Source organism: Helobdella robusta (assembly GCF_000326865.2).
Source record: "Helobdella robusta unplaced genomic scaffold HELROscaffold_39, whole genome shotgun sequence".
Lineage (NCBI taxonomy): Eukaryota > Metazoa > Annelida > Clitellata > Rhynchobdellida > Glossiphoniidae > Helobdella > Helobdella robusta.
Genome location: NW_008704865.1, coordinates 1,702,722 through 1,727,721, shown reverse-complemented (window position 1 = coordinate 1,727,721; position 25,000 = coordinate 1,702,722). Strand labels below are relative to the sequence as shown.

Sequence of the window (25,000 nt, the reverse complement as noted above, 5' to 3'; positions counted from 1 at the left end):
TGAACGAATGAAGAACGAACGAATGAATAATAAATAACTAAATAGAGAAAGTGAACGAACGAATGAATGAAAAATCGAATGAACACACAAAACTTGAAGGGTTTTCTTACGTAATCAATCATGTAATCGTAATGTGATGTTGTTGCAATGTTACTTTTTTTATGCTGTTATTATTGTCATAAGTTTGTGTGTGTGTGTATGTGCGTGCGTGTGTGCGTGTGTATGTGTGTGTGTGCGTGTGTATGTGTATGTGTAAAAAAATTTACATACAATACTCACCTGCAACCACATAGCCGTATTTTTCATTGCAAATAACTGGTGTCGTCGTCATGATAATGATGATGAAGATGTTGATGATGATGTTGATGGTGGTGTTGGTGATGATGCTTTTGTTGCTGCTGCATGCTTGTTTGGGATGTTGATGACATTTCATTTTTGGGTTTTGTTGCTTTATGTTTTAGTTTTTGGTTGTTGTTTTATAATATGATGTTTGTTTGTTTGTTTGTTTGTGTTCGTTTGTTTGTTTGTTCGTTCGTTTGTTTGTGTGTGTTTGTTCGTTCGTTTGTTGAGGTTGGTTAAAAAGTGGTTGATGAGTGTAAGAAGTTATAAAATATCTATGATGAGCTGGCTTGCTTGCCAAAAATATTTTTGTGTTGTTAACAACAAAGGTTTTTGTGGTTGTTGTTGTTGTTGTGGTTTATCGTGTTGTTGATGTTGAGGTCTTTGTTATTGTAGTTGTGTTGTTGTTAATGTTTTCATTACGTAGTCTTTGATGTTCTTTGATACTTTACTCTCTTAATGTCAGGTAACTCTGCCTTGTTAAAACTTAAATTATAATACTGATAGTATTGTTTTTACGAGGATTTTTCGTTGTTGTTGTTGTTGCTAATGTTGTTGCTGTTGATGTTGTAGTTTTGTTGTTGTTGCTAATGTTGTTGTTGCTAATGTAGTTGTAGTTGTTGTTATTATTTTTCAATTTAGTTAACTTCTTCAAAACGTTTAAAAACACTTATATACAATAATACATATAGTAACTTTACGTACATACATCATATAATTAATAACTTTTCTATCTGTAAATTAATTAATTAATTAATTCATTCATTCATTCATTCATTCATTCATTCATATAAAGACTTCATCGCAAAAACTTTAAAATTCAAATAGATAAATTTATAAATAAAATAAATCTTAAATTAACCGACAAAATTTAAAATAACTAAATAACAAAATTCATTGCAAACAAAATTAACGATTCGATAAATGATAGTATCACAAATTCACTTCAGTCACAAATTATCGTTAGATTAAATACACTGAAACACTGATGTTAAAAATATTTCTCTCTCTCTCTCTCTCTCTCTCTCTCTCTCTCTCTCTACCTATCTATCTCTATCTTTTTCTCTCTATGTATGTAGAATTTTATAATGAAAGCTGGCGTGAATGCTATACACAGATCAAACGGGCGTTTGATCATAACCAAGTATCTGTTTAATTATTATTAGTATATGTCTTTATTCATTCTCTGTCAGTCTCTCTCTTTCTCTCTCTCCCTCTCTCTTTCTCTTTCTTTCTCTCTCTCTCTCTCTCTATATATATATATATATATATATATATATATATATATCGTGATAAAATAATGAAATAGAAATTATGTGCATGTTATAAAAGACATTCATTCATTCATTAATTCGTTCGTTCATTTATTCATTTATTCATTCATTCGTTCATTCATGATATAACGGCCGCATAGGGTGCTAGTTCATTCATTCATTCATCTTGTTCTTTTTACATTCATTCGTTACAATTTTTCATTAATCCGTACACCAATCGATCTCTCTCTCTCCCTCTTTCTTTTCCTCTCTCACTCACTCTTTCACTGTTCGTGTGCGTGTATATGTGTTTGCAAGTGTGTGTTTGTACGTGTGTGTGCTTGTACGTTTGTTTGTGTTTGTACGTGTGTGTGTTTGTGTAGTGTGTATTGTTAAATTTTGATTTGTTTACACATTCAACAATTTTAATTAGCGCTGTCGAAACAAATGAGAAACAAACCTCCTCTTAATACTACTAAACTGCCTGCATTACTGTCTTCACCACAGTTACTTGTTCTCATTTACTGACAGTTAGGAGAATGAATTGGTGAATGAATTAGTGAATGAATGAATAGATGAATGAATGAATGAGTGGATGAATGAGTGAATGAATGAATGAATGAATGAACGGCCTATGATGAATCGATAAAAACAGGTGAACATATAAGACTTTCATGCCGTTATCATACTCGAGTATAAGAAACGTACATGAATATTATGAATGTTCTATTTTTGCTCGTCATGCATACATGTTCATCATCATCGTGTTCGTGATGATAGTAACGATGTTGGTCATCAGATAATGATTATGAGAAGGATGTTGGTGATGTAGATGATGACAACGTGATGATGGTGACGGTGACGATGATCAATTACTCGACTGTTTTCATATGATTCAAATTTGTGAACTGAGTAAAGCATCATTAACTGATTGTTTGCTGTTTATTTTACAAGGCTGTCGATGACAAATGATAGAATATCTTCAGGCTAATGATTAACAAAATGATAGAGTATCAACAGGCAAATGTTAAGTTCAGCTGCTATATAGTTCAATTCTTGGGTTAAAATTTCATGATCTATTAGAAATGCAAGAATCAGTATTCTACAAACTTATGCCAACAAATCTGTCAGCTAATTAACGTTGTTACTGGCTTTTAATCAATTGTTAATAAGTCATTACATAAAACCAGCAACTTGTTGGTCTACTCGTAGTTCTACAACAGCAATTTCAAAGTTTATGAACTTATTAACGCAACTACATAACTGAATAAACACCGGATTACTTATGAATTATACGCTCGGCTGAATATTTTGAAACGAATGTGAGATCAACATGACAAAAATGAAAAAACTTTATTTTATTTTTATTTTCTATATAAAATAAACTCAAAAATAGAATGTCTCAAATAATAAAACATTAAATTTTATAAAATTTAATAAAATTGTTAAAATATTAAAATAATCTGACAGATGGATCAAAACGTATCAAATAAAATATTTGAAGCATGTATGTATGGTTCTTCAAATAAGTTAAAACGCTTGAAAATATTCACCGATAATAAATAAACGAATAAATAAATCTAAATTCATCACCCAACAAACATGCAAGCAGTAAAAGGACAAAATGCATGTAAAAATATAAGGCAGTCCCTGCAATTAAAACTGCTAACCAGCTTGAAAGAGCATTCAACAGAGTTCATTATGCACATAATTAAAGATGAATTTACCTATAAAAATGATTAAATCACCTGAAAAGTTAGCTAAATTCGATCATAGTTTTTTTTTAATAATGATAACAAACTTTAATAACAACAACGGAGTGAGTACTATGCAAATATGCGTTATCCTTAGTTAACTGCACAGTGAAATAAAATAAATACACGTACACATGCAAACATGTATACACAATACGCATAATACACACATACATACATGTGTTCACATACATGTGTGTGTGCGTGCGTGTGTCAACCAAATACATACTTTGTTAATGTAAAAGTTGAGGTATATAAAGCTATGTAATAGTTTCACATTTTGAACATCAAGAGATGGACTATTGTACACAAAAACATTGCACACATTGTTTGTACGTGCACATGAAGATGTTGTGTGTAGAAGAAGCAGGGGTTGTTATGGCCATATTGAGGTAGGTAAGTTATATGCAGACGTGATGACGTAGAGAAGCGGCCCACACAAACAACAACAGCAGCGTTAGAAGGATTGATCAAAAGTAAATGGAGAAGTTGTGGTGGTGGCGGTTGTCGTTACTGCAGAAGGGGAAGGGGTTCCGCAGCTGTGGTCAAAAATGACGCCACGAAAAAGTAAAAACTGAGGAGGAGGAGGTGGTGGTGGTAGAGGAGAAAATCTGAGAAGAGGTGAGGAAAAATTAGAAAATGACCTCACGAAGTTTGTCGGGGGGACGAATTGAATGAGTGGTGGTGTCGCAACAGGCGTTGACATCATGGCTACTGGTGAAGCAGAGGATAGCACGATGCTTGCCGCCGCTTCTGCATATGATCTGTGGTTGTTGAATGTGTAGTCCTCATTGCATATGTTTGAAAAAGGGCTGTTTGTAAGTATCTGTTTGATAGTTTTCAATCTTAACGTTGGTCGTCTGGCTGCAGCGAAAAGTTGTCGAGGAGGAGTTGGCGCTTGCTGCGGGGTGGCTGGTTTTGTTGACTGGCAGTTACACGTTGGCGATTGGTTGGAAGCCGCTGATTGGTTGCCAAGTATGAAGGAAAAAACCCTAGGATATGATGACTGGCCAGTGCCCATGTTGTTCAGTGAGGTTGTTTCAAAGCTATCCTCCAACAATTTCTCACGACTTTCATTGCCGCTCTCAAACGAGAGAGTTTCATAATAAGCTGTAGGAGTGACGGTAGAAGTAGCAGTAGTGGCGTCTGTTGTGAATGAACTGTAGATGTTATCAATCACCATGGAAGAGGTATCGTCTAACATAGAGCCACTGCTGGCAGTTCTGTAGAAAGTCGAATCGCCAGCTGGTGGTGAATCATACAGCAGCTGCAGTTTGGAATCGTTAAGTGGAATGAGGCTTTCACAGTCACTGTCTGAGATCGACAGATTCTGGTAACTGGAGCTGGGTCGGATCGTTGCTGATGTCGTTGCTGCTGCTGCTGAGAGTCTTCTAGCCCTGCCGCTGCTGCTTTCGGGGGTGGCAGGACTGTCCTCGTAAGAAGAGGATTGATCAGAAGGTTGAGATTTCACTTTGAAAAGGTGACCTGAGTAGATGACGTCGTCGATCGCATCATTGAAGTACAACTGTTTGACATTTTTTTTTTAGAAATTTAACGTAAAAAATAAAAAAAGTACAAAACATAAAAAAACAAATGTTGAATGAGTGAGAATACTTGCCTCTCTTAGCTTGAAGAAGACGCTGCCAGTAAGCAGGGAATCGCTGCCGGCCTGATGTTGGGGTCCCGTCCTTCTTAACTTGCGTCGTTCAACAAAATTATAAACTACCATCACACATTTCATTCCATGCAGTTATTCTTAAAGTTTATTATGCTTGGTCAATAAATATATATCACCGAATAGACAGTTCGACCCTGCTGCATGCGAGCAATACTAGAAGCGAGCACAGGTTTGCTAAGCTATTTCTTTAAATCTTTCTATCTGCCACCAAACATGACGCTTGTTTCAAATTATTTCATATCAAAATAAATCAAACTTTGGGGTTTTCTTTGCCTTTTCTCCATTACTTCAGGCTCCCTCAAAAATACTCAATCCCCAATATTTTCTTTACAGTTTGTTGCTAAGCTTCCTCTCATATAACTTGGAACATTCTTAAGAACATAATTTTCCACCAACCATTCCAAGTCCTCTGAATTCCATCTGCATCAGTCCCGTCTTACATCCAGTTTTCAAGCGCTTACCAGTGAAGAGTCATCGTAGAAATCCTTACAATTGTTGCATGCCAATCACAGCTTCACCTCACCTTTCTTACTTTTATTCGTTTCAGCAGCCGAGCAAAGCGAATACAAAAAATAAAATAAAACAAGAGAAGATGATGATAAAATGGCAAAACGAACGTTTAATTGACAGGCCACACTATTCAGACTGGTGTTTTCGACTTCGGGACAGCTGAGTAGGAGGAACTTGATGTCATACATGGTCGGGAAGTATAACTTGAGAGTCTCAAAGAATTCATCCTCACTGTCTGGCAGAGGTTGGCACGTCAGTAGCTTCAGTGAATACCCAAAGTCGTAACCACTACAAATTTGACAACATTGCAACTTCCTCAACCTCAGTCGAAATGTGCATGCATTCCATGAAAGTAATAAAAAAAGGGCAGTTATAATGCAAAGAAAGTGGCAAATATTATTTTATTATTATTAAATTTCTCGTATTACCAAACGTTTAATGATTGGATTAATGTATACAAATTGTGCATTCGTAAAAAAATACACTACATACAGATGGATGGTAGATTGTAAAGCAGTATTTTTCTACACTGCAATTGCAGATCTGACATTTCACCATCAGAAATTCAATAAAAATTATCAAAAAATATAAAATAGATTGAATAAAAAATAAAAACGGTGGAGGACCTATCAAATGAAATCCACCTGACGTCATCGCAGAGCACCACCCCCGAGTTCATGAGAAGTTCAGCAAACTCGGCCCCTTTTATGCCCTCCGTCTTTAACCTCTCAAACTGGATGCCATTTTTTTTCAACAACTCAATGGAGTTTTCAGCAAACCTGTTGACACTGAAATTGTTTCAAAATTAATTTGTCAGGAATAAATGGGATGGAAAAGTTTTAGCATGGATTGAAATTTTTTTTTTTTAAATTCCATGCGAGATATGAATTGTTTGACTAGGCTATTTAACTGTTACAGAGCCTAGTTACTGACATAGATATAAACATCATAGCAGCATTTATAAGATAGCAGTGAAGAGTAAACTATAATAGCATTAATCGCAACATAAGAAAACATTAATTAAAAAAAAAACATTAAAATAAACAAAGCTCACTTCTATGGCTAACATATCAACAAACATTTTTTTTAAATTTTATATTTTCCTCAAAATATCCTAACATCAACCTTAGATCAAACTGGAAATTGAACTGCCAGGCACTGATGGGGTTAGATGAGTTGCCATTCTCGTCAAAAAAGGCCAGACCAAGTTGTATGATGTTCAACACGTTAACATTTTCCACTATTTCTGAAAACTTGAAATAGCCAGGGCGCCAATAATCTATAGCATTTGGCAGCACCACACCTGGAAACTCTGTATCCTGGTGAATGAATTAGAATTTAATTAATTAATTTAAATTTTGGAAAGTAAATTGGATTTAATTTTTTAGAATCTAAAGCGCATTTCAGAGCAATATTAATGACGTCACCCTATACGTCATAACAATATTAATAATAATCGTCATCAATCAATCAATCAATCAATCGTAAGTGATGGAGAAATAGGCAGAGGAGGTAGATAGTTCTAAAGGGCCAGAAAAAGCAAACGCATATTTAGCAAAAGAGTGTTTGATACGAGTTAAGAAGTGAGAACAAGAAGACGATCGTAAACCGGCGCGTTTAGGTTCAATTAATATATCTGATAAGTACATAGGAAATAATTTAGATTGAGACTTTAGATTACAAATTTTAAAAATTATTCTATATTTTATAGGTAGCCAGTGCAAGAGAACAAGATATGGAGATATATGAGAAAAGAAAGGGGCACGAGTTAAAAGCTTTACTTAAAGGATAGATAAATAAGTAGATAAATAATTATGCTGTGCAATTTATAACATAATGCATCTATTTTCTGGCAAAAAGCGCTTCAGTTGCTTTCATTAGCGCTATATAAATTATTATTTTTTTTATATATAAATAACACAAATGCAGCCGGTAAAAGCTTAGCACGCCACGCGTGAGTTGTTTACATAGAATACACATTAAAGACCATTAAATTTGACTAATTAATATTCATGACCAATTTATTATTAAATATATTGTTTAAAAAATTTCATGAATAGTATTTTAAAACTGATGAAATTAACGTTAAAAATGTTATTTAATAAGTATAAAATGCCAAATATAATTAAGCCCATGATTAAAATACAGATTAAACTTAAATAAAAATATAAAATAGTTAGGCTGTGCAATTTCTACCATGAAAGAGCTTTAATATAAAAACGAAGTTTACCTTTTCCTATTTTCATTTTTTTGTTGCATTTCTGTTTCTCGAAGTTGTCATCTCGTTCAGAAGAGTTTATATACATATAAATACATTAAAATGGCCCTTTATCCCTCAGTTCATGGAGTGAGAATGCTTGACATAATATCCAAAATTATGACCACCGAAGGCGCAGTTAGTTGGGCGAAGGAGCATGGATTGATAGCCACCACGAAGACATGCCATTGTCTTACAGACATGAGGTTTACATGCTTTTCATGCTTAAACATTTTTTGTCCGTTATTTATTTTTCGTTATCAGTTTTATTTATTTTTCGTTATCATTTTACACTATTGCTTTGCTTGCTGTACAGTTTCCGCTTTTGTCAGATTCTGATTTTTAAAAGTATAATAAAAAAAGGTTTGCAGTGAGCACAAAAACGGCCGATGGTTACTTGTGGAGATGTAAAAACAGCAACTGCCGCTCCACTAAATCGATTAGGCACGGAAGTTTCTACAACCGTAGCCAAATGTCACTAACAAACTGTATTATGGTAAAATTTTTTCCATTGTCTATAATTTTCCATTGTCCATTATGCATATTTCATAACATTCATTTCAAATTTTATATAACAGGTTACATTCTTCTGGTCTATGAATGACATTAGCCAGGCTACGGTAGCCGCGCTCCTAGGTTTGGATGTCTCTAACACATTACCCGAATGGTTCAATTTACATCGGGGATTATGTGTGGACAGGGCTCGTGATAACCTTACACGAATAGGTGGTACTGGACACATTGTTCAGGTAGATGAGATTTGTATCTCATCTGCAAAAAGAGCAAGGAACCAACGTGCACGCTCAGTTAGGGCAAGCTGGATTTTAGGAGGCATCGATATGCAGACAAAAGATGCCTTTTTGGTGAAAGTGGAAAGGCGAGACACAGCCACATTGTTGCCGTTAATAGAGCAACATGTTCTGCCCGGTTGGTTTCATAAAGTTGAATGTTTTAAAATTCATTTTGGTAGGCTATGAAATATAGTTTTATTTTAATAATTTTAGGTACTACAGTTTTGTCGGATCAGTGGGCTGCTTATAACAGCCTCACATCCATTACTGGCCTAAACCACCCTACCGAGAATCACTTCATTACATTTCAGGCAGGAAAAGGAGTGCAGCCAAATGGAGTAGAGAATTTGTGGCGATGCTTTCAAAAAAAATTTAAAAGGATGAATGGTACGTGTGATGCTCACATATCATCATACATCGACGAATTTGTGTGGCTACGAACCATTGCAAATCGCAAAGAAAGGTTCCAGAAAGCTCTGGAACTTATGCGACATTATTACCCAGTTTAAAATTTTGTTCCACAATTAACAATTTCCATTATTCGATATTACTTCCGTTTTCAAATTATTTTGTAAATATAATGTGCCGATTAAATTACAAATCGTTTACATGTTTATAACATTTTTTCAAAATAAAAAATGATATTTCATAAAATATCATTTTTACGTAAAATGATGAAATTTAAAAAATTACAAATTGAAAAATTGAGGCGCTTCGGTTGGTCATCAATATTAATTAGAGGCAGAGTCAAATTTATGTGTCTCCAATATTCAATGTAAAATTGTAAATAGATTACGTGCTGAGGTTTTACCTATGCAGCTACTCAGCCAGCTAATCTCATAAAAAAACCGATAAACATTTAATTAAATTTTAGAAATTTATATTGAATCTGAAATTTAAAATAATTAACAAATGTTAATAAATGAATTATTAAAATAATTAATTAATTAAATAAAACTTTAAATATAAATTTCTTCAAACGAGCTAACTAACCAGAGCAACGTATGGGAAATCTCGGACAACCTGTCGTATTGTAACAAAGGCCTGATCCAAATTGCTCTGCCAAACATTCAGTATGCTCCCCACCTCAGCTGTTGAGTTTGATTCTGGGCTGGAGTTTATCTGCTTTTTTTTTGCTCTCGCCATTTAATGGAGGAATAATAACTAATTTGATGTTTTAATTAGGACTTAATTATTAAGTAAATCTAGTTTTTTAAAATGTATTATTTAGTAATAAAATGTGTTAGATGTTTAAAAAAATAATTAATTTTAACAATGTTAGAGTCAGTTAGTAGATGGCTGGAGGTGAGAGAGTGTTGAAGTTGAAGTGTTGTTGGTTGAGTCGAAAAAGCAAGTCTTCTTAACATCAAAATAATATTGTAGCGAATTGTTTTCGAAAATTACATCTCAAGAATAAATTTCGCGAACCAAACGTCAATCTGTTTTTTATTTTTATATATTTTTTATTTAAATTTAAAACGCCGGAAATATTAATGAAGCATAATGTTTTTTCGTATTTCGCGGCTAAAAGTGAAACGGAATTATGTTCTGCAGAAAGTAAGTTTACCAAAGAAACATTGTCAGCTAAAAATTATTTAGAATTCAATGGTATACGAACGATTGAATTAACTCAATGGTATACCATTGAGTTTTAAATTCAATGGTAAATCATTAATGATTCAATGACAATTGATACAAATAAATATGCGTGTGTATATATATATATATATATGTGTGTGTGTGTGTGTGTGTGTGTGTGTGTGTGTGTGTGTGTGTGTGTGTGTGTGTGTGTGTGTGTGTGTGGTTTTTGGTATAATTTACAAAGGATCTTAAAAATAGATAGCATTTAAATGCAAATAAATTGAAATTGGAACAAAATTACAACAATAATGCACGATGCATATTTAATAACGCATAGTCAAATAAAAACAACAACAAAATGGAAACTTCAAAATCTTATTACGTCATCCTCACTGAAATCTCTCCTAAAAAAACAAACACAAAGAAGGAAGTTTTTCAATTCATAACTAAACGGCAGCGAGACAAAAAAAATATAACTTGAAACATTTCTTACTTGTTAATAATTAAACGAAAAATTTGTAAAATGGCCCATCTACTTACAGTTAGCCACAAATTATACGATGATAACAAATGTAACAGCAACGACGACGACATTAACAACAGTAGAAACAACAAAAACGTCAAACACTGCAGCAACGCCAACAACAGCAGCAGCAGAAAATCTTCCAAACGCCGAAACGACAACCACAGCAACTGCGCAAAAAGGCAAAAGAAGAGTGACAAAATTGATGACGGTCAGAAAAATTCTTTCATCTGGTTCTTCGCCATGCACATCAGCATTTTGGTCCTCATGGTCCTGATTGACATTGCCAAGTATTTCGTGTTCTTCCTACTGAAGATGGACAGTGTGAATTTGGATGTGAAAATTTCTATAGTGCAGAATATCTTCCTCTGTGTTGCACTGGCTCTCGTTTCCGCCAAGTACCTAGAAACGAATCAGGTCATCCTCTGCTCCATCATCATCCATCTACTTCCGTTTGCCTTCTTTCGCCCGGAAGTCATTGATCAGGATTGGCCGGCCTCATTGGTGGCTTCTGAATTGGGATTGTGGGCGTTCCAACTGAGTAAGATGTTCCTCGCCAAGATTATAAGAAATGCTAGTGATTACTGATTGCTTCATTGATTGATAGGTTGTCTGGTTGGTTAGCTGGATGGTTAGCTGGTTGGTTTGCTAGTTGATTGGCTGGCTGGTTGGTTGGTTGTCTAGTTTCACAGTTCACTGAAGATGTTGTCAAATAATTAGTTAGATGTTGAAAAAAGATTATGTGACTAACGATGGCTGGTTGATAGACTGTACAATATTTTTACATTTTTTAAATAAATAAAAAAACAATGGCATATTTTAAATTTAAAACCTTATAACGGTTGCATTTATTGGAGTTTTATTTACAACAATCTCATTATTTTAAAGCGTTATTAAGTTTGGAATAGTTAAAAAATTGTTAATCTTAATGATACGTTGACAATTTGTAACAGCTAAATTTTAGAAAATCTAAAAAAATTAATGAAAAGAAATTCGTTTAATTTCAAAACCTGATTTAGAACATATTTAAAATTTTAGACAAAATTGCATCCACTCATTCATTCGTTCGTTCGTTTGTTCGTTCGTTCGTTTGTTCGTTCGTTCGTTTGTTCGTTCGTTCATTCATTAATTCATCCATCCATTTCTCCATTCATTTAACTTTCCATCTACCTAAAAATATATTTTAACTATCCATCTATCATTCATTCATTTAGTCTATTCATCGTTTCATCAATCCATCCAGTCTAAAATACAACATTTGTATGTGTGTGTGTTGTGTGTGTGTGTGTGGTGTGTGTTGTGTGTGTGTGTTGTGTGTTATATACAAAAGCAGCAAAGTTTCGCAAAAAGAAATTAAAAAGCAAAAGTGAATAACTTTACAAAAAAAACCATTGTATGGGATGAAAACTACACAAGAAACAATTCAACACTAGTGTTTCTGTTCATCATCATCGTCGTCGTCATCATACATACATACATACATACATACATACATACATACATACATACATACATACATACATACATACATACATACATACATACATACATACATACATACATACATACATACATACATACATACATACATACATACATCTTCCTGTTATATAATCTTAATACACTATACCTCGTCCTAAAAAATAAATGCTCTCTTAATTGATTAAACATTTTATTTTAGTTTATAATAAAAATAATTTCACTTTTAAAAATTGTAATAGTAAAATTAATTTTATTATTAATAAAACAATTTAATTTTCTCATATGTGTATGCTTCTGTTAAAATTTTCATATAAATACGCACACACACACACACACACACACACACACACACACACACACACACACACACACACACACACATAAAAACACACACACACATTTAACTGCAAATCACATTGGGTTTTGTTTTTAAGAACTCATTAACTGATTGATGATAAAAATATTATTGAGGTAAGCATAAAAATAATAATAACTACTATCATTATTGCTGTTGTTATTATTTTTATAATAAAATCGTCATCATCATCATTATTATTATTATTATTATCATTATTATTATTATTATTATTATTATTATTATTATTATCATTATTATTATTATTATTATTATTATTATTATTATTATTATTATCATTATTATTATTATTATTATTATTATCATTATCATTATTATTATTATTATTATTATTATTATTATTATTATTATTATTATTATTATTATCCTTATTATTATTGCATTCGAAACGTCGTCATCATCATCATCATCAATTATATCGCTCCAGACAGTTTTCTTCATCTTATTATTATTATAACTACTGTTATTATTATTTGTTGTTTTTATTATTATTATTATTATTGTTTTCCCGTTTTTCAAGTCGGATAAAAAGTTTATAATAAAAAACACCAACTTCGTTATCACCTTCACACTTGTATTGTTGTTGTTGTTGTTGTTGTTGTTGTTGTTGTTGTTGTTGTTGTTGTTGTTGTTGTTGTTGTTAGCTTTTTCTGCTACTCTGTTTTACTATCACCAGCATCCTCGTCGTCATCGTCGTCGTCACCATCATCTTCATCTTCAATCATCTCCACTTTCATCGCCATTCTCATCACTACAACAGCTGTATTACATCGTTTTTAATCAACAACTATTGAAAAATCACCGCGAGTTCTTTTTATCTCCATTTACAACATAGGAGGGACGGTTTTGCGTGATTAGATTATATTTGTTTATTTATTCACCGAATCAGTTACTCAACAACATATTTTTTTCATAATAAATATTTTTAAAGTTAACAACTACAGAACAGGTTGAACTGACTATAGCAACTACACTTTTTAATGACAACAAAACATCATCAACATCATTAACTTATACATCAGCAAACAACTATAACATCAACGTAGACAACTATACAAATATATGAACAACAGCATAAAAACAACCTAAACGATTTGAAAATGAATCCACACCAACCAAATTATTTGCCACATCAACAACAACAACCCATATTTTTGGCTCCACAGCATGATCAACAATTACTACAACATCAACTTTCCCATCAGCAACAGCTGCAAGAACAACAACTTCAACAGCTTCAGCAACAGCTTCAACAGCAACAACTGCAGCAGCTTCAACAGCAGCAACAATTTCAACTACAACAACAACAAAAGCAGTTGCAGCTATTAGTAAACGATAGCGAACAAAATAACATTCAAATGCCTGCTCACACGCATGTAACGCCATCGCCTTTAAGCAAGTCCCACCACAGACACAGTCACCATCGCCACGAGCCACCGCACCAACCACAACAGCCACGACATTTGGAAGAGTTTCATCCACAAACACATTTAGAACTTCAAATGATCCAGCCGGAACAACAGTCATCTCAACAGCAGCAACAACAGCAACTACTTCAGCAGCAGGAACACTTGCAACATCATCCCCACCAATCAAGATCCGTGCGTGGAAAGTCACCGGTTGTTTTCAAACAACAGCAGATTCAAGAACAACAACAACAACAACAACCGCAACTACATAATTATCAACACCCTCAACAAAATGAACAACGAAATGCTTACCCAGACGAACAAAATGAACCGCCTCAACAACAACTGCAACATAAAAATGTTGAACAACATCAACAACAACATCAGCTGCAGCAGCAGCAACAATCTACTCAAGAGCAACAACAAAATTTAGAAAGTGACCACGACAAAGTAGAAGTCATTGTAGACGCGAGCATAGAACCAGAAGCCATCGCCGGTCAACACCAGCTGCAGCAGCAGCAACAGCAACAACACAACAAAAGTATCAAACAACACGCACCTACCCTGACGACAGAATCATTGCCACAAAACCAACAAATCGTCTCACCGTTACTTCAGCCACTCCTCAGGAAACCAACGAAAAAACTCCGCAGAGACAAAGCGCACGAGTTACTGCGGAAAAGAATTTTGGTAGGAACCCTCGTTGCCATGATGGTCGCGACGATTCTGTGGCTTGTGGCCTTTAGTATTAACTACTGGGCTAGTTGGGAATTCCCAGACGGCGTCATGTCGGCCAATAAGAATGTGATTCGTGGACAGCACGCTGGCCTGTGGAAGATGTGCCGGGAGGAAGTAGTTCCTTCAACCAATGAAAAACGTTGGTGCAATTATGATGCGTTGCCATTGGTTGATTTGAATTTTGAAATGAATAAAAATTGGTATATGATTTTTGAATAAAAACCTGTTAGAATCAAAATATTTCTTTTATTTCTTTTTTATCTCAGATTTTGTAATTTAATGTAAATTATTCGGACCATTTTCATTCACGTAACGTTCAACAACAGCAAGTTTCAAATATGAAATAACTAAAAATATATCGACAAAACCGTCATCATCATCATCGTTTTAGATGATATAGTTGATTGATCTGATAACCAAATTCAACATCATCTCGCCATCATCAACATCACCATTCGCTGCGAAACAACTGATCAAAATAAACAAAATGCTCATTTCCAAGACACCTGTATATGCAATTAAGGCACGAATGCTAATACAAAATGCCTACTAATACAAATGGCTATATCTTACACCGTATATACAAAAATCTTCACAAAAAATATGCATATACACGAAAATTGTATGTAAAAAACCATTCCCAGTCAATATATTGAGAAATTGAGAGAGAAAGAGAGAGAGGGAGAAAGAAAGAAAGTGAGAGAGAGAGAGAGAGAGAGAAGCAATAAGTACTGGAAATCTATTAATTCTTCATAAAATTCGAACCAAAATCAAAGCAAGTTTGAAACTTTCTTTCGTAAAATAAAAAATTTAATTAGTTCGCGGAACAGCACTGGAATTGGTTAGGGTTAGACTTTCGCCTAGGAACAGAACCTAGTTTTTTTTATTGCAACATTCTTTGCGCTTTTGTACTCTTTCCATAAACGCGAACAGAAGATGTGTGAAGTTTTGTGTATGTTTGTATTTATGTGTGTGTCTGTGTGTGTGTGTGTGTATGTGTGTGTGTGTTGTGTATATGACTTGTTAGTTTGCTTGCAGGCATGCTTATAACATTAGCTCTAATGCTCAGTTGCTTAACTTATTAGCTCTTCGTCATCTTCATTCAGGAGGGGTAATCCGTGAAAGAAAAAATTGAAATAAACTCTGAAAAAGTTTGTTTGAAATAAATTTTCAGAACCACTTCAACTTTAAAAACAATAAAGAAGCCATGTATTCAGATCAGGTCGGATCTGATGTTTACATTACACGTTACCATCAAACACTGGAGATATAAATTGAGAGTGTTGCTTACCATCTAGCATTCTCGCCATCTTACGAGCGTTCTTATCTGCTCGCCAAGCTGTTTACACTACACAAAAAACTATTTTTTTATTCTACAAAATTTCAATTCTTTGCCATTATTATTTTTTATTGCTTCGATATTTTTTATCGTGAAGATTCTGTGGAAGATAAAATTTCATAAAAGTCGATATTTCAAACTTTGATGTAATTATGTATGTTAAGAACAATTAACGTCTTTTAGTTTAATTAAAATTGCTATTCCTTAATTAATAAAGATTGTTTGCCAATCTTATCAAAATATGAATAACCATAGATATGGAATTAACAGAGGAATGGCCAGCAGTGGTGCATTGCAAAATCACAAGGGGCACATGAAGTCCTTGAAGGAATGGAAAAAAAGTTCAATTTGAAACCAATCGTTTGAGGAGTGCCCGCTGAGAAATATATAATTGTTAAGACCAACCAAACACTCAAAGAAGGCCCGAGTTAAAATTAGAAACTTGAAATCGCTATCTCGAAGAGATTAACTCCGTTTTCGTAATAAAAATATTTATTAGCAGTTACTATAATAATTAACTATAATATTTGATTTACAATATTAAAATTAATTAGAATTTAATAACAATAATAATTATACTCGTATATCAGTTAATAATAACTGATATTGAGTTACTAGAAAATTCTGGGAAAATTATTTTTGTGGAGAAATATAAGGTGAATGTTCATTTTGACTATTGTCTGTAATTATTTGCGTGTATGTACGTGTGTGTGCGCGTGTGTGTGCGCTTGTGTGCGTGTGTTTGTGTGAGAATTAATTAAAAGCTCATATTTGATAGGTAGACTACTTTGTAATAACATCTTGGAGTTGTTCGTCTGTTCGCTTGTTTGTTTGTTCGTTCGCTTGTCTTTCTGTCTATTTGTTCATTTGTGTGTCGCTTTGTCTGCCTATGTGCCTTTCAGTCTGTCTGTATGTCTCTACGTATGTCTTTGAATATTTTAAGAGGTGTGTATGAGCATTTTGCTAGCATATTTGAAAAACTTTTTAAACGCTTTGTATAAATATTTTTAAGTACTTAGTGTATTTGTTTGCAAATGTTTTAGCTATTTTGCATTCAAGATGTATGTTAATGATGTTTGCATAATGTAAAAAAACTTAGTTTGTTTGTATGTTTGCATGCATGTATGTATGCATAATTTTTTAAATTGTTTAATGCCTGCGTGGATGTGTGCGTGTACGTAACACACACACACACACATACACACTCATTCATACAAACACACATACACACACACATACATTGGAGGAAAGATGATGTTTGTTTTGTTTGCCATCGCATTACTGCATTTTTTCCAAGAAAAACAACCAGTTGAATAACTTAGCGCACATAATAACAATAATCATAATAATATAATAATAATAATAATAGCATAATAAATAGAAAATATAGAAATTTATTTTTGTTGATGTAATTTTTTTAAGAATATATAAATTAAAAAAGCAATCAATTCGTTATTAATTAACCTAAAAGTATTATTATCGTAATTATTATTACTATTTTTTATTGTTATTTTTATTATTGTTATTATTATTATTTTATTATTATTACGATTTCGCCATTTCTTATTAATGTTCCTTGAAGCTATATTGGTATCGCAAAGTTAAGATAAAATAAACACTATTGTAAAATATTTTTTGTATTCTTGTTTTTATAGCATAGTATGTATTACTACTACTACTACTGCTTGTATTACTACTACTACTACTACTACTGCTACTACTACTACTGCTACAGCTACTACTACTGCTACTACTACTACTGCTGCTACTACTGCTACAGCTGCTACTACTGCTACTACTACTATACTACTACTATTACTGCTACTACTAGTACTACTACTGCTGCTACTACTATTACTGCTGCTACTACTATTACTGCTGCTACTACTGCTACTGCAGCTGCTTCTACTACAACTACAGCTCTTTCTACTCATCCTACACCTTCTACTATTGTTATTGTTATTACCTGTGCCGACTATTAGTGTTACTGCTACTACTTCTGCTGCTACTACTGCTGCTGCTACTACTTCTGCAGCTACTACTTCTGCTGCTGCTACCACAACTACTCTGGCGTTACTATTGTTATTGTTATTACCTGTGCCGACTATTAGTGTTACTGCTACTACTTCTGCTGCTACTACTGCTGCTGCTACTACTTCTGCAGCTACTACTTCTGCTGCTGCTACCACAACTACTCTGGCGTTGTCATCATTCTTCTCCAGATCATATCATTATCACAAGAGTTATCATCATTAATGTCATCGTCATTCTTATGGTTATCGCTATCAGTAAATTGGTATCATCAACAAAGTCGTCATTACCGATCCCTTTTGCTAGTTATATTTATATAATAGTAATAATAATAATAATAATATTAAAAATAAAAACAAGGACAATATCAATAATAATAATAATAAGAAGAAGAAGAAATACAATAATAGTAAGACATACAAGCAACTCAAATGTTCCGTTGTTTTTTATTCTTGATACATTCCATGATTTATGCTTCAACATGTTGCATAGTTTGTTGCATAATATGGTATGTATGTATGTGTGTGTGTGTGTGTGTGCGTGTGTGTAAATGTGTGTGTATTTGTGTTTGTAGATAGGTGTGTGTGTGTGTGTGTGTGTTTGCGAGTGTGTGTATGTGTGTGTGTTTTTGTGTGTAAAGTGTTTATAGCAAGAACATATCAATCTTTAATAATTTTCCTGATGTATATTCATTGGCAATTGTTTTCATCGAGTATTGCCTTGCAATATTTTATCCAGTCGTCATCACCATCTTCACCATTATCTCTTTCTTCTTTTTCTTAACCATAATCATCATCACCATAAAAACCATCTTCACCACCACCACCATCTTCATCATCACCATCTTCATCATCATCACCATCATCAGCAGCAGCATCATCATCATCATCACCATTATCATCATCATCACCATTATCATCATCATCGACATCATCATCAGCATCATCATCGTCATCATCTTCTTCATCGTCATCGTCATCGTCATCATCATCATGACAGTTTCTTCTTGCATATTCATGAAGCAATTTCCGACGTCTGATGAACTGATAAGAAACCAGAAGCTATACGATGCAACCGTCATAAGTTAGTTGTTGTTCATTTGGAAGTTGTTGTTGTTGCTTTGTTGTTGTTGCTACGGCTGCTGCTTTTGTTGTTGTTTCTGATATTTTTTCATTTCATTCATTCACTCAGTCACTCACTCATTCATTCATTCAGTCACTCAATCATTCATTTATTCATTCATTTTTCTTCTTCATTATCATCTCTTATGCAGTAAGCAGAATTTTTACTACAATAGAACCTTCACGTGAGTGTGTCTGAATCAACACGTGTGATAAGCTGGGGTCTGCTTGAGTTTGAACTCGCTCACTGCAACACTCCACCGGACATTTTTAACCAAATCAACTGACCAGTCAATCATCCAATCAACCAACCAACCAATCAATCAACCAACCAACTAACCAACCAATCAATCAACCAACCAACCAACAAACCAACCAACCAACCAACTAACCAACCAACCAACCCACCAACCAACCAACCAATCAAACAATCAACCATCCAACCAAACAATCAACCAAACAAACAAACAACCAACCAACCAACCAACCAATCAATCAACTAACCAGCTAACCAAACAATCAATCAACCAAACAGACTACAGACGGTCGTGCACCGCCATCGGTGTGATCGGTGTGTTAGTGATGGTATTATCGATCATCTCTACCTACTACTCCACCATAGAACCGAGATACATTTATAAGAGATTGGCCGGTTCTTTGCTACTTGGAAGTGGTCCGTTTTTGAAAAACTCATTCGTTTTGGCTCAACTTTACGTTTCGATTTTTAATCCTCCATTCATTCCTCATTAATTAAATTAACACACTCACACACTCACTCACTCACACACTCACTCACTTACTCACTCACTCACTCATTCATTCATTCCCTCACTCATTCATTCATTCATTCATCCACCAATCTTACCATCCAAACAGCGGCCTGCATCTTAGTATGTGTAGAGATAATCCAGGGCTCGCTGGAGTACGAGCGCAAGTACCTCCCTCACATGTACCCACCTAAATCCAAGCACAGGTTCGGCTTCTGCTTTGGAGTCGCCTGGTTCCTCATCATCTGTTTCCTGGTCTTCAGCCTCATCCTATTCTTCTTCTCCCGCAAGCAGAAGGATAAGTTGGTTGATGATAGGCCGGTTATCATTGGCCGGATTTGAAAGGGTGAGGTTGTTTTACCTTTAAGAGAGCTTGGTAGGGTTTTTAAATTCGGGCTCTGAAGTTTGATACAAATCGAAGTTTATTTTATTCTGTAACTTGATGAAATTTATTGAATGTTTAATTTATTTATATAATAAACACAGCTAAAATAATCAATTTAATTCAATTTTCATCTATCTATCCTTTTAACTTTTATTTTGCATTGTTCACACAGCAAAGCTATATATCTTAACCTCTCTTTTTTTTCAAGTTTTAATAGCGTGAATCTTTCTACATTTGTTTGCATAAATGTACGTGTGTATGAGCATGCGTGTGTGTATGTGTGAATGTATATGTGGATGTGTGTATGCGTGTGTGTGGATGTGTGTGTGTATGCGCGTGTGTGTGTGGATGTGTGTGCGAGCGTGTTTTTACGCTATTTTCCATGAAGAGTGTCTCATTTCAAGAGAAACAAATCAACACCCAAATTTCTCTCTCGCCATATTTATATTCTCATCACGTATAATTGTTCGACATACATCATACGTATGTCATACATACATGTACATTACACACACACGCTAACAAAACACACTTATATATATATATATATATATATATACATATATATACATACAAACAAACAAACACACTTACATAAATATACATATTTTAACGGTCTTTATGTGATCTCAAGATTAATTTTCTCGAATTTTTTTTCTTTCTTTTTCATTTCGTTTGCAGTGTAAAATATAAATAAATAGATGGATGAGTAAACAAATGAATGAATGAATGCGTGAATGAATGAATGAATGAATGAATGAATGAATGAATGAATGAATGAATGAATGAATGAATGAATGAATGAACATAAAAAGCATTTTTTCAATAAAAATTTTATTTAAAAATCTCTCTTATCAAATAAAACACATAAAGAGACAATTTAGCGTTCTAGTTATGGGAAGAAAAAAAAACAAAAACATAAAAAAAAAACATGGAAATATACACCAAGCATTGATGAAAAAGAGAAAAATACTTATTTATTAACATAATAATTAAGAATTAATTAAAAATAAATAAATGAACAAAAGCATAAAACACATACACGCATAAATAAAGGATTGTCTCTAGGATTGTCAAATGCTAACGGTATTAATAAACTAACGACGGAAAATCTACACACGCACGCACACACACAAAACATACACACACAAATACATACACGCACACACAAACAAACAAAGAAACACACGTACGGCAAAAAACATCTTATTCATCACATGTAAAATCACCAGCCGCATATGGCCATTCCATAGATGCAAATAAACAGAAATGAATTATTTGACGCCAATGGTTAGCCACTTCGTAAACCATACAATGGATAGAATTATATACATAGGATACAACCATAAAATGGGATACAACAGGATACAAATGAGATACAGTAAGATACAAATGGGATACAGCAGGATACAAATGGGATACAGCAGGATACAAATGGGATACAGTAAGATACAAATGGGATACAGCAGGATACAAATGGGATACAGCAGGATACAAATGGGATACAGTAAGATACAAATAGGATACAGCAGTATACAAATGGGATACAGCAGGATACAAATGGGTTACAGTAAGATACAAATGGAATACAGCAGGATACAAATGGGATACAGCAGGATACAAATGGGATACAGTAAGATGCAAATGGGATACAGTAAGATACAAAATATCCAATATCTAAAATCCAGTTAAACAAACTCTCAATCATCTAACATGAAACTTATTAAAATTTCTTCAATGAATATTCCTTACTACCAATAATAATAATAACAATAGCTGATTAATTATCATAAAATGAAAACGGTACCATAGTCCACAAGATAGTCAAATAATAATAATTAGCATATGTTAATTAGCGTAATTAACATAAATATAATTAAATAATTAAATCAAATTGAAAAGTTCTAATAGTTAGAATTGCATAAGTTTAGCACTATATACATATTTTATGTATATATATATATATATAATATATATATATATATTTATTTATTTATTTATATTTATATATATATTTATTTATATTTATATATATATATATATATGTATGGGTTACCTGACAATAATACAATATAATATGGCAACGACCGTTTGTTTACTTCGTACTGCATTGTTTACTTCGTACTGCATTGTGTTTAAGAGAACGTTCTTCATATTTTTATAACAATCACACACACAGTCACACATACACACACACACAAACACACAGTCACACACACACACACACACACACACACATACACAAACAGACACAAAAACACACACAAACCTAATATAAAATCACACATGCATAGATGCATGTACACATATTTACATACAAACAAACATATACTTACACATACACACGCAAACTTACACATACTTACAACACACACACACATACACACACACACACACAAATATCAAAACAAATATAATTTTAGTTATAATTATTAATACGAAAAATGGAAATACCAAATTATTATTTAAAAAAAACATCGGTAAATAATATTTTTATTTCCAAGGCACATGCAATATGTGATAGAAATAATGTTATTAATAATAATTTAATAATAATTAATAAAAACAATAATAAATCAAAAAATAATAACAATAATTCAAGTCATATTCAAAATGACATAAAAACCAACTTTAGCATAGTAATGTTAAAGTTAAAATAACATTTAATCACTGTTTTTTGTAGTTAGTTAACAACAGGGACAATTATTATTCATTCATTCATTCATTCATTCATTCATTCATTCATTCATTCATTCATTCATTCGTTTAAATATATATATTTATTTGCTACTACATTAATTTCTGAACACAAGTCTAAGAAATGAATGAATGAATCAATCAATCATTGAATTAATGGATGAATGAATGAATGACAAGGTGAATGAGCAAAAAAATTATCAGTAGTAATTTAAAGATGAAAAAATAAATGAATGAATTGGTAAAAAAAAACAATCACTGAGTCATGCATATACACACAGAAGATGCCAGATTAATACACAAAGACGAAAATGATGAATGAATGAATGAAAGAATGAATGAATAAAAGAATTGCTTTTGTGTTAATTAATTTGTGTTAATTAATTAATTAAATAATCAATTAGTCACATTTATTGTGACCTAGCAACTTAAAGCTCATAAATTGCAAATATATATGGCTATATATAGGTTATCATCATCATCATCATTATTAACCATCAACTTAACATCGTGTCACATTATCATCAGCCTCTTCTTGACATGATACTCCCTGATTTCATCATCATCTTCATCATTCCTCAGTTACTTCGATTACTCAGTTCTTTCCTTATCACTGAAAAATAATTAAAAATGAATTATTATTACCATTTAATGTTACTGATTACACGGTATTATTTGTATATAGGAGACAGTATTTATTTCGTTTACCTCTTCATTCTAGTTTACAATTAATAAACAAGTTATTATGCTACCTTTGCACGGTTAAGATACCGCGGCCATAAAATTTTCATTGGGGAGGGCATACTTTCAATGATTACGGTGTAATTAATCATTACACCGTAATCATTAGCAAAAAATCAGAATCTCACTCTCTCTCTCTCTCTCTCTCTCTCTCTCTCTCTCTCTCTCTCATACACACACAAACACGCGTACTTATACACACCACACAATTGCACACACAAATACACACAATTCAATTTGAAAATTCTAAAAAGAAATCTAAAAATTTTTGTAAAAACCCCACCCACCTTCGATGATTTCATCTTTGATCTTGCTTAGCTCAGCCCTCATCTCGCTCATCATTTGCCGCTTGAATGACTCCAAGTCGTTTGATTGGATGTTGGGAGACGACGACGAATAGGATGAGGAGGTAACCTGATCCCTGCTTTGCGATTGGTCAAAAATTAACCAATTAACATAATTTTAAAATATTTTTAATTTTTACTAAAAGAATATTGGCTATGATCACTATTACCATTATTATCATTATTATTATTATAATTATTATTATTTCAATAATAATAAAAATAATTATAACAAAAAAAATAATTAAATGAGCCAATTATAGCTGAAGCAGACCTAGAGCTTGAATTGTCATTGACATTAAGTTGTGACGTCGACGACGACAGTGGAATGGATGGAGGGTGAGATGGAGGAATGAAAGAGGGGGTGGATTTCTTCTCGTGGACGGCCCAGGGAGGGGGTGCCTTCGACTTGCTCGGAGGAGGGTTGGATGGAGTGTTTATGGTAGTTATCGATGGTGTTGATGTCGTTGAGTCTGAATCCTGGCCAAAAACAAAAAAAAAAAAATAATGAATAACAAATTACATACCAAATGACCAGACAACCAATCAATCAACTGACCGACCAAACAGCAGACATACCCCTGCAGCTTCGGCCTTGGCCTTCCTCATCTGGATCTTCCTCGCCATCTCTGACATCATGTCGACGGCTCCGCCCCCACCAATGGATCGGGTGCTCTGATTGGTCGGTGCAGATGAGGAGGAGGAAGCAGCTGTTTGTGATGGGCCATCATCCTTTGGCTGTTTTGGAAGAGTAATTAAGCTTATAAAGATAACAATTAAATGTCTACTGATAATAAGAGCAAGAAAAATTATAATTATTACCATAATAATAATAATTATTATTATTATTATTTTTATTATCTTTAATATTATTCCTCTGAGAA

At 33.3% G+C, this 25,000-nt stretch overlaps 5 protein-coding genes across 5 annotated transcripts in view; 2 read left to right on the top strand and 3 right to left on the bottom strand.

The window, feature by feature from the left end:
- The window catches only part of HELRODRAFT_192899 (hypothetical protein), a gene marked incomplete at its 5' end in the record, with an annotated part of 18,340 nt that extends 18,009 nt beyond the window's left edge, over positions 1-331 (bottom strand). The window contains one exon of the mRNA XM_009024159.1: positions 280-331. Coding sequence (XP_009022407.1) covers positions 280-331 — 52 coding nt within the window. The remainder of the gene's footprint in view (positions 1-279) is intronic.
- A 2,632-nt stretch (positions 332-2,963) lies between these two features.
- Positions 2,964-10,106, bottom strand: HELRODRAFT_113741 (hypothetical protein). The gene is made up of 6 exons (XM_009024158.1): positions 9,576-10,106; positions 6,660-6,853; positions 6,161-6,322; positions 5,642-5,822; positions 4,965-5,042; positions 2,964-4,871 (listed from the first exon to the last, which is right to left on the bottom strand). Exons 1-6 carry the CDS (start codon positions 9,726-9,728, stop codon positions 3,804-3,806), a joined length of 1,836 nt encoding a protein of 611 aa, XP_009022406.1. The 5' UTR covers positions 9,729-10,106; the 3' UTR covers positions 2,964-3,803.
- A 2,250-nt stretch (positions 10,107-12,356) lies between these two features.
- HELRODRAFT_192895 (hypothetical protein) lies at positions 12,357-21,205 on the top strand. The gene is made up of 6 exons (XM_009024157.1): positions 12,357-12,530; positions 12,567-12,639; positions 13,489-14,830; positions 19,061-19,144; positions 19,718-19,855; positions 20,059-21,205. The coding sequence occupies exons 3-6, from the start codon at positions 13,645-13,647 to the stop codon at positions 20,289-20,291; spliced, it is 1,641 nt and encodes a 546-aa protein (XP_009022405.1). The 5' UTR covers positions 12,357-12,530; positions 12,567-12,639; positions 13,489-13,644; the 3' UTR covers positions 20,292-21,205.
- A 398-nt stretch (positions 21,206-21,603) lies between these two features.
- HELRODRAFT_176829 (hypothetical protein) lies at positions 21,604-22,026 on the top strand (the record flags this gene model as incomplete). Its single annotated transcript, XM_009024156.1, has 1 exon — positions 21,604-22,026. The coding sequence occupies one exon, from the start codon at positions 21,604-21,606 to the stop codon at positions 22,024-22,026; it is 423 nt and encodes a 140-aa protein (XP_009022404.1).
- A 952-nt stretch (positions 22,027-22,978) lies between these two features.
- HELRODRAFT_101607 (hypothetical protein) overlaps positions 22,979-25,000 on the bottom strand; it is a gene marked incomplete at its 5' end in the record, with an annotated part of 3,498 nt that continues 1,476 nt past the window's right edge. The window contains 4 exons of the mRNA XM_009024155.1: positions 22,979-23,644; positions 24,060-24,193; positions 24,391-24,596; positions 24,696-24,854. Coding sequence (XP_009022403.1) covers positions 23,610-23,644; positions 24,060-24,193; positions 24,391-24,596; positions 24,696-24,854 — 534 coding nt within the window. The 3' untranslated portion in view covers positions 22,979-23,609. The remainder of the gene's footprint in view (positions 23,645-24,059; positions 24,194-24,390; positions 24,597-24,695; positions 24,855-25,000) is intronic.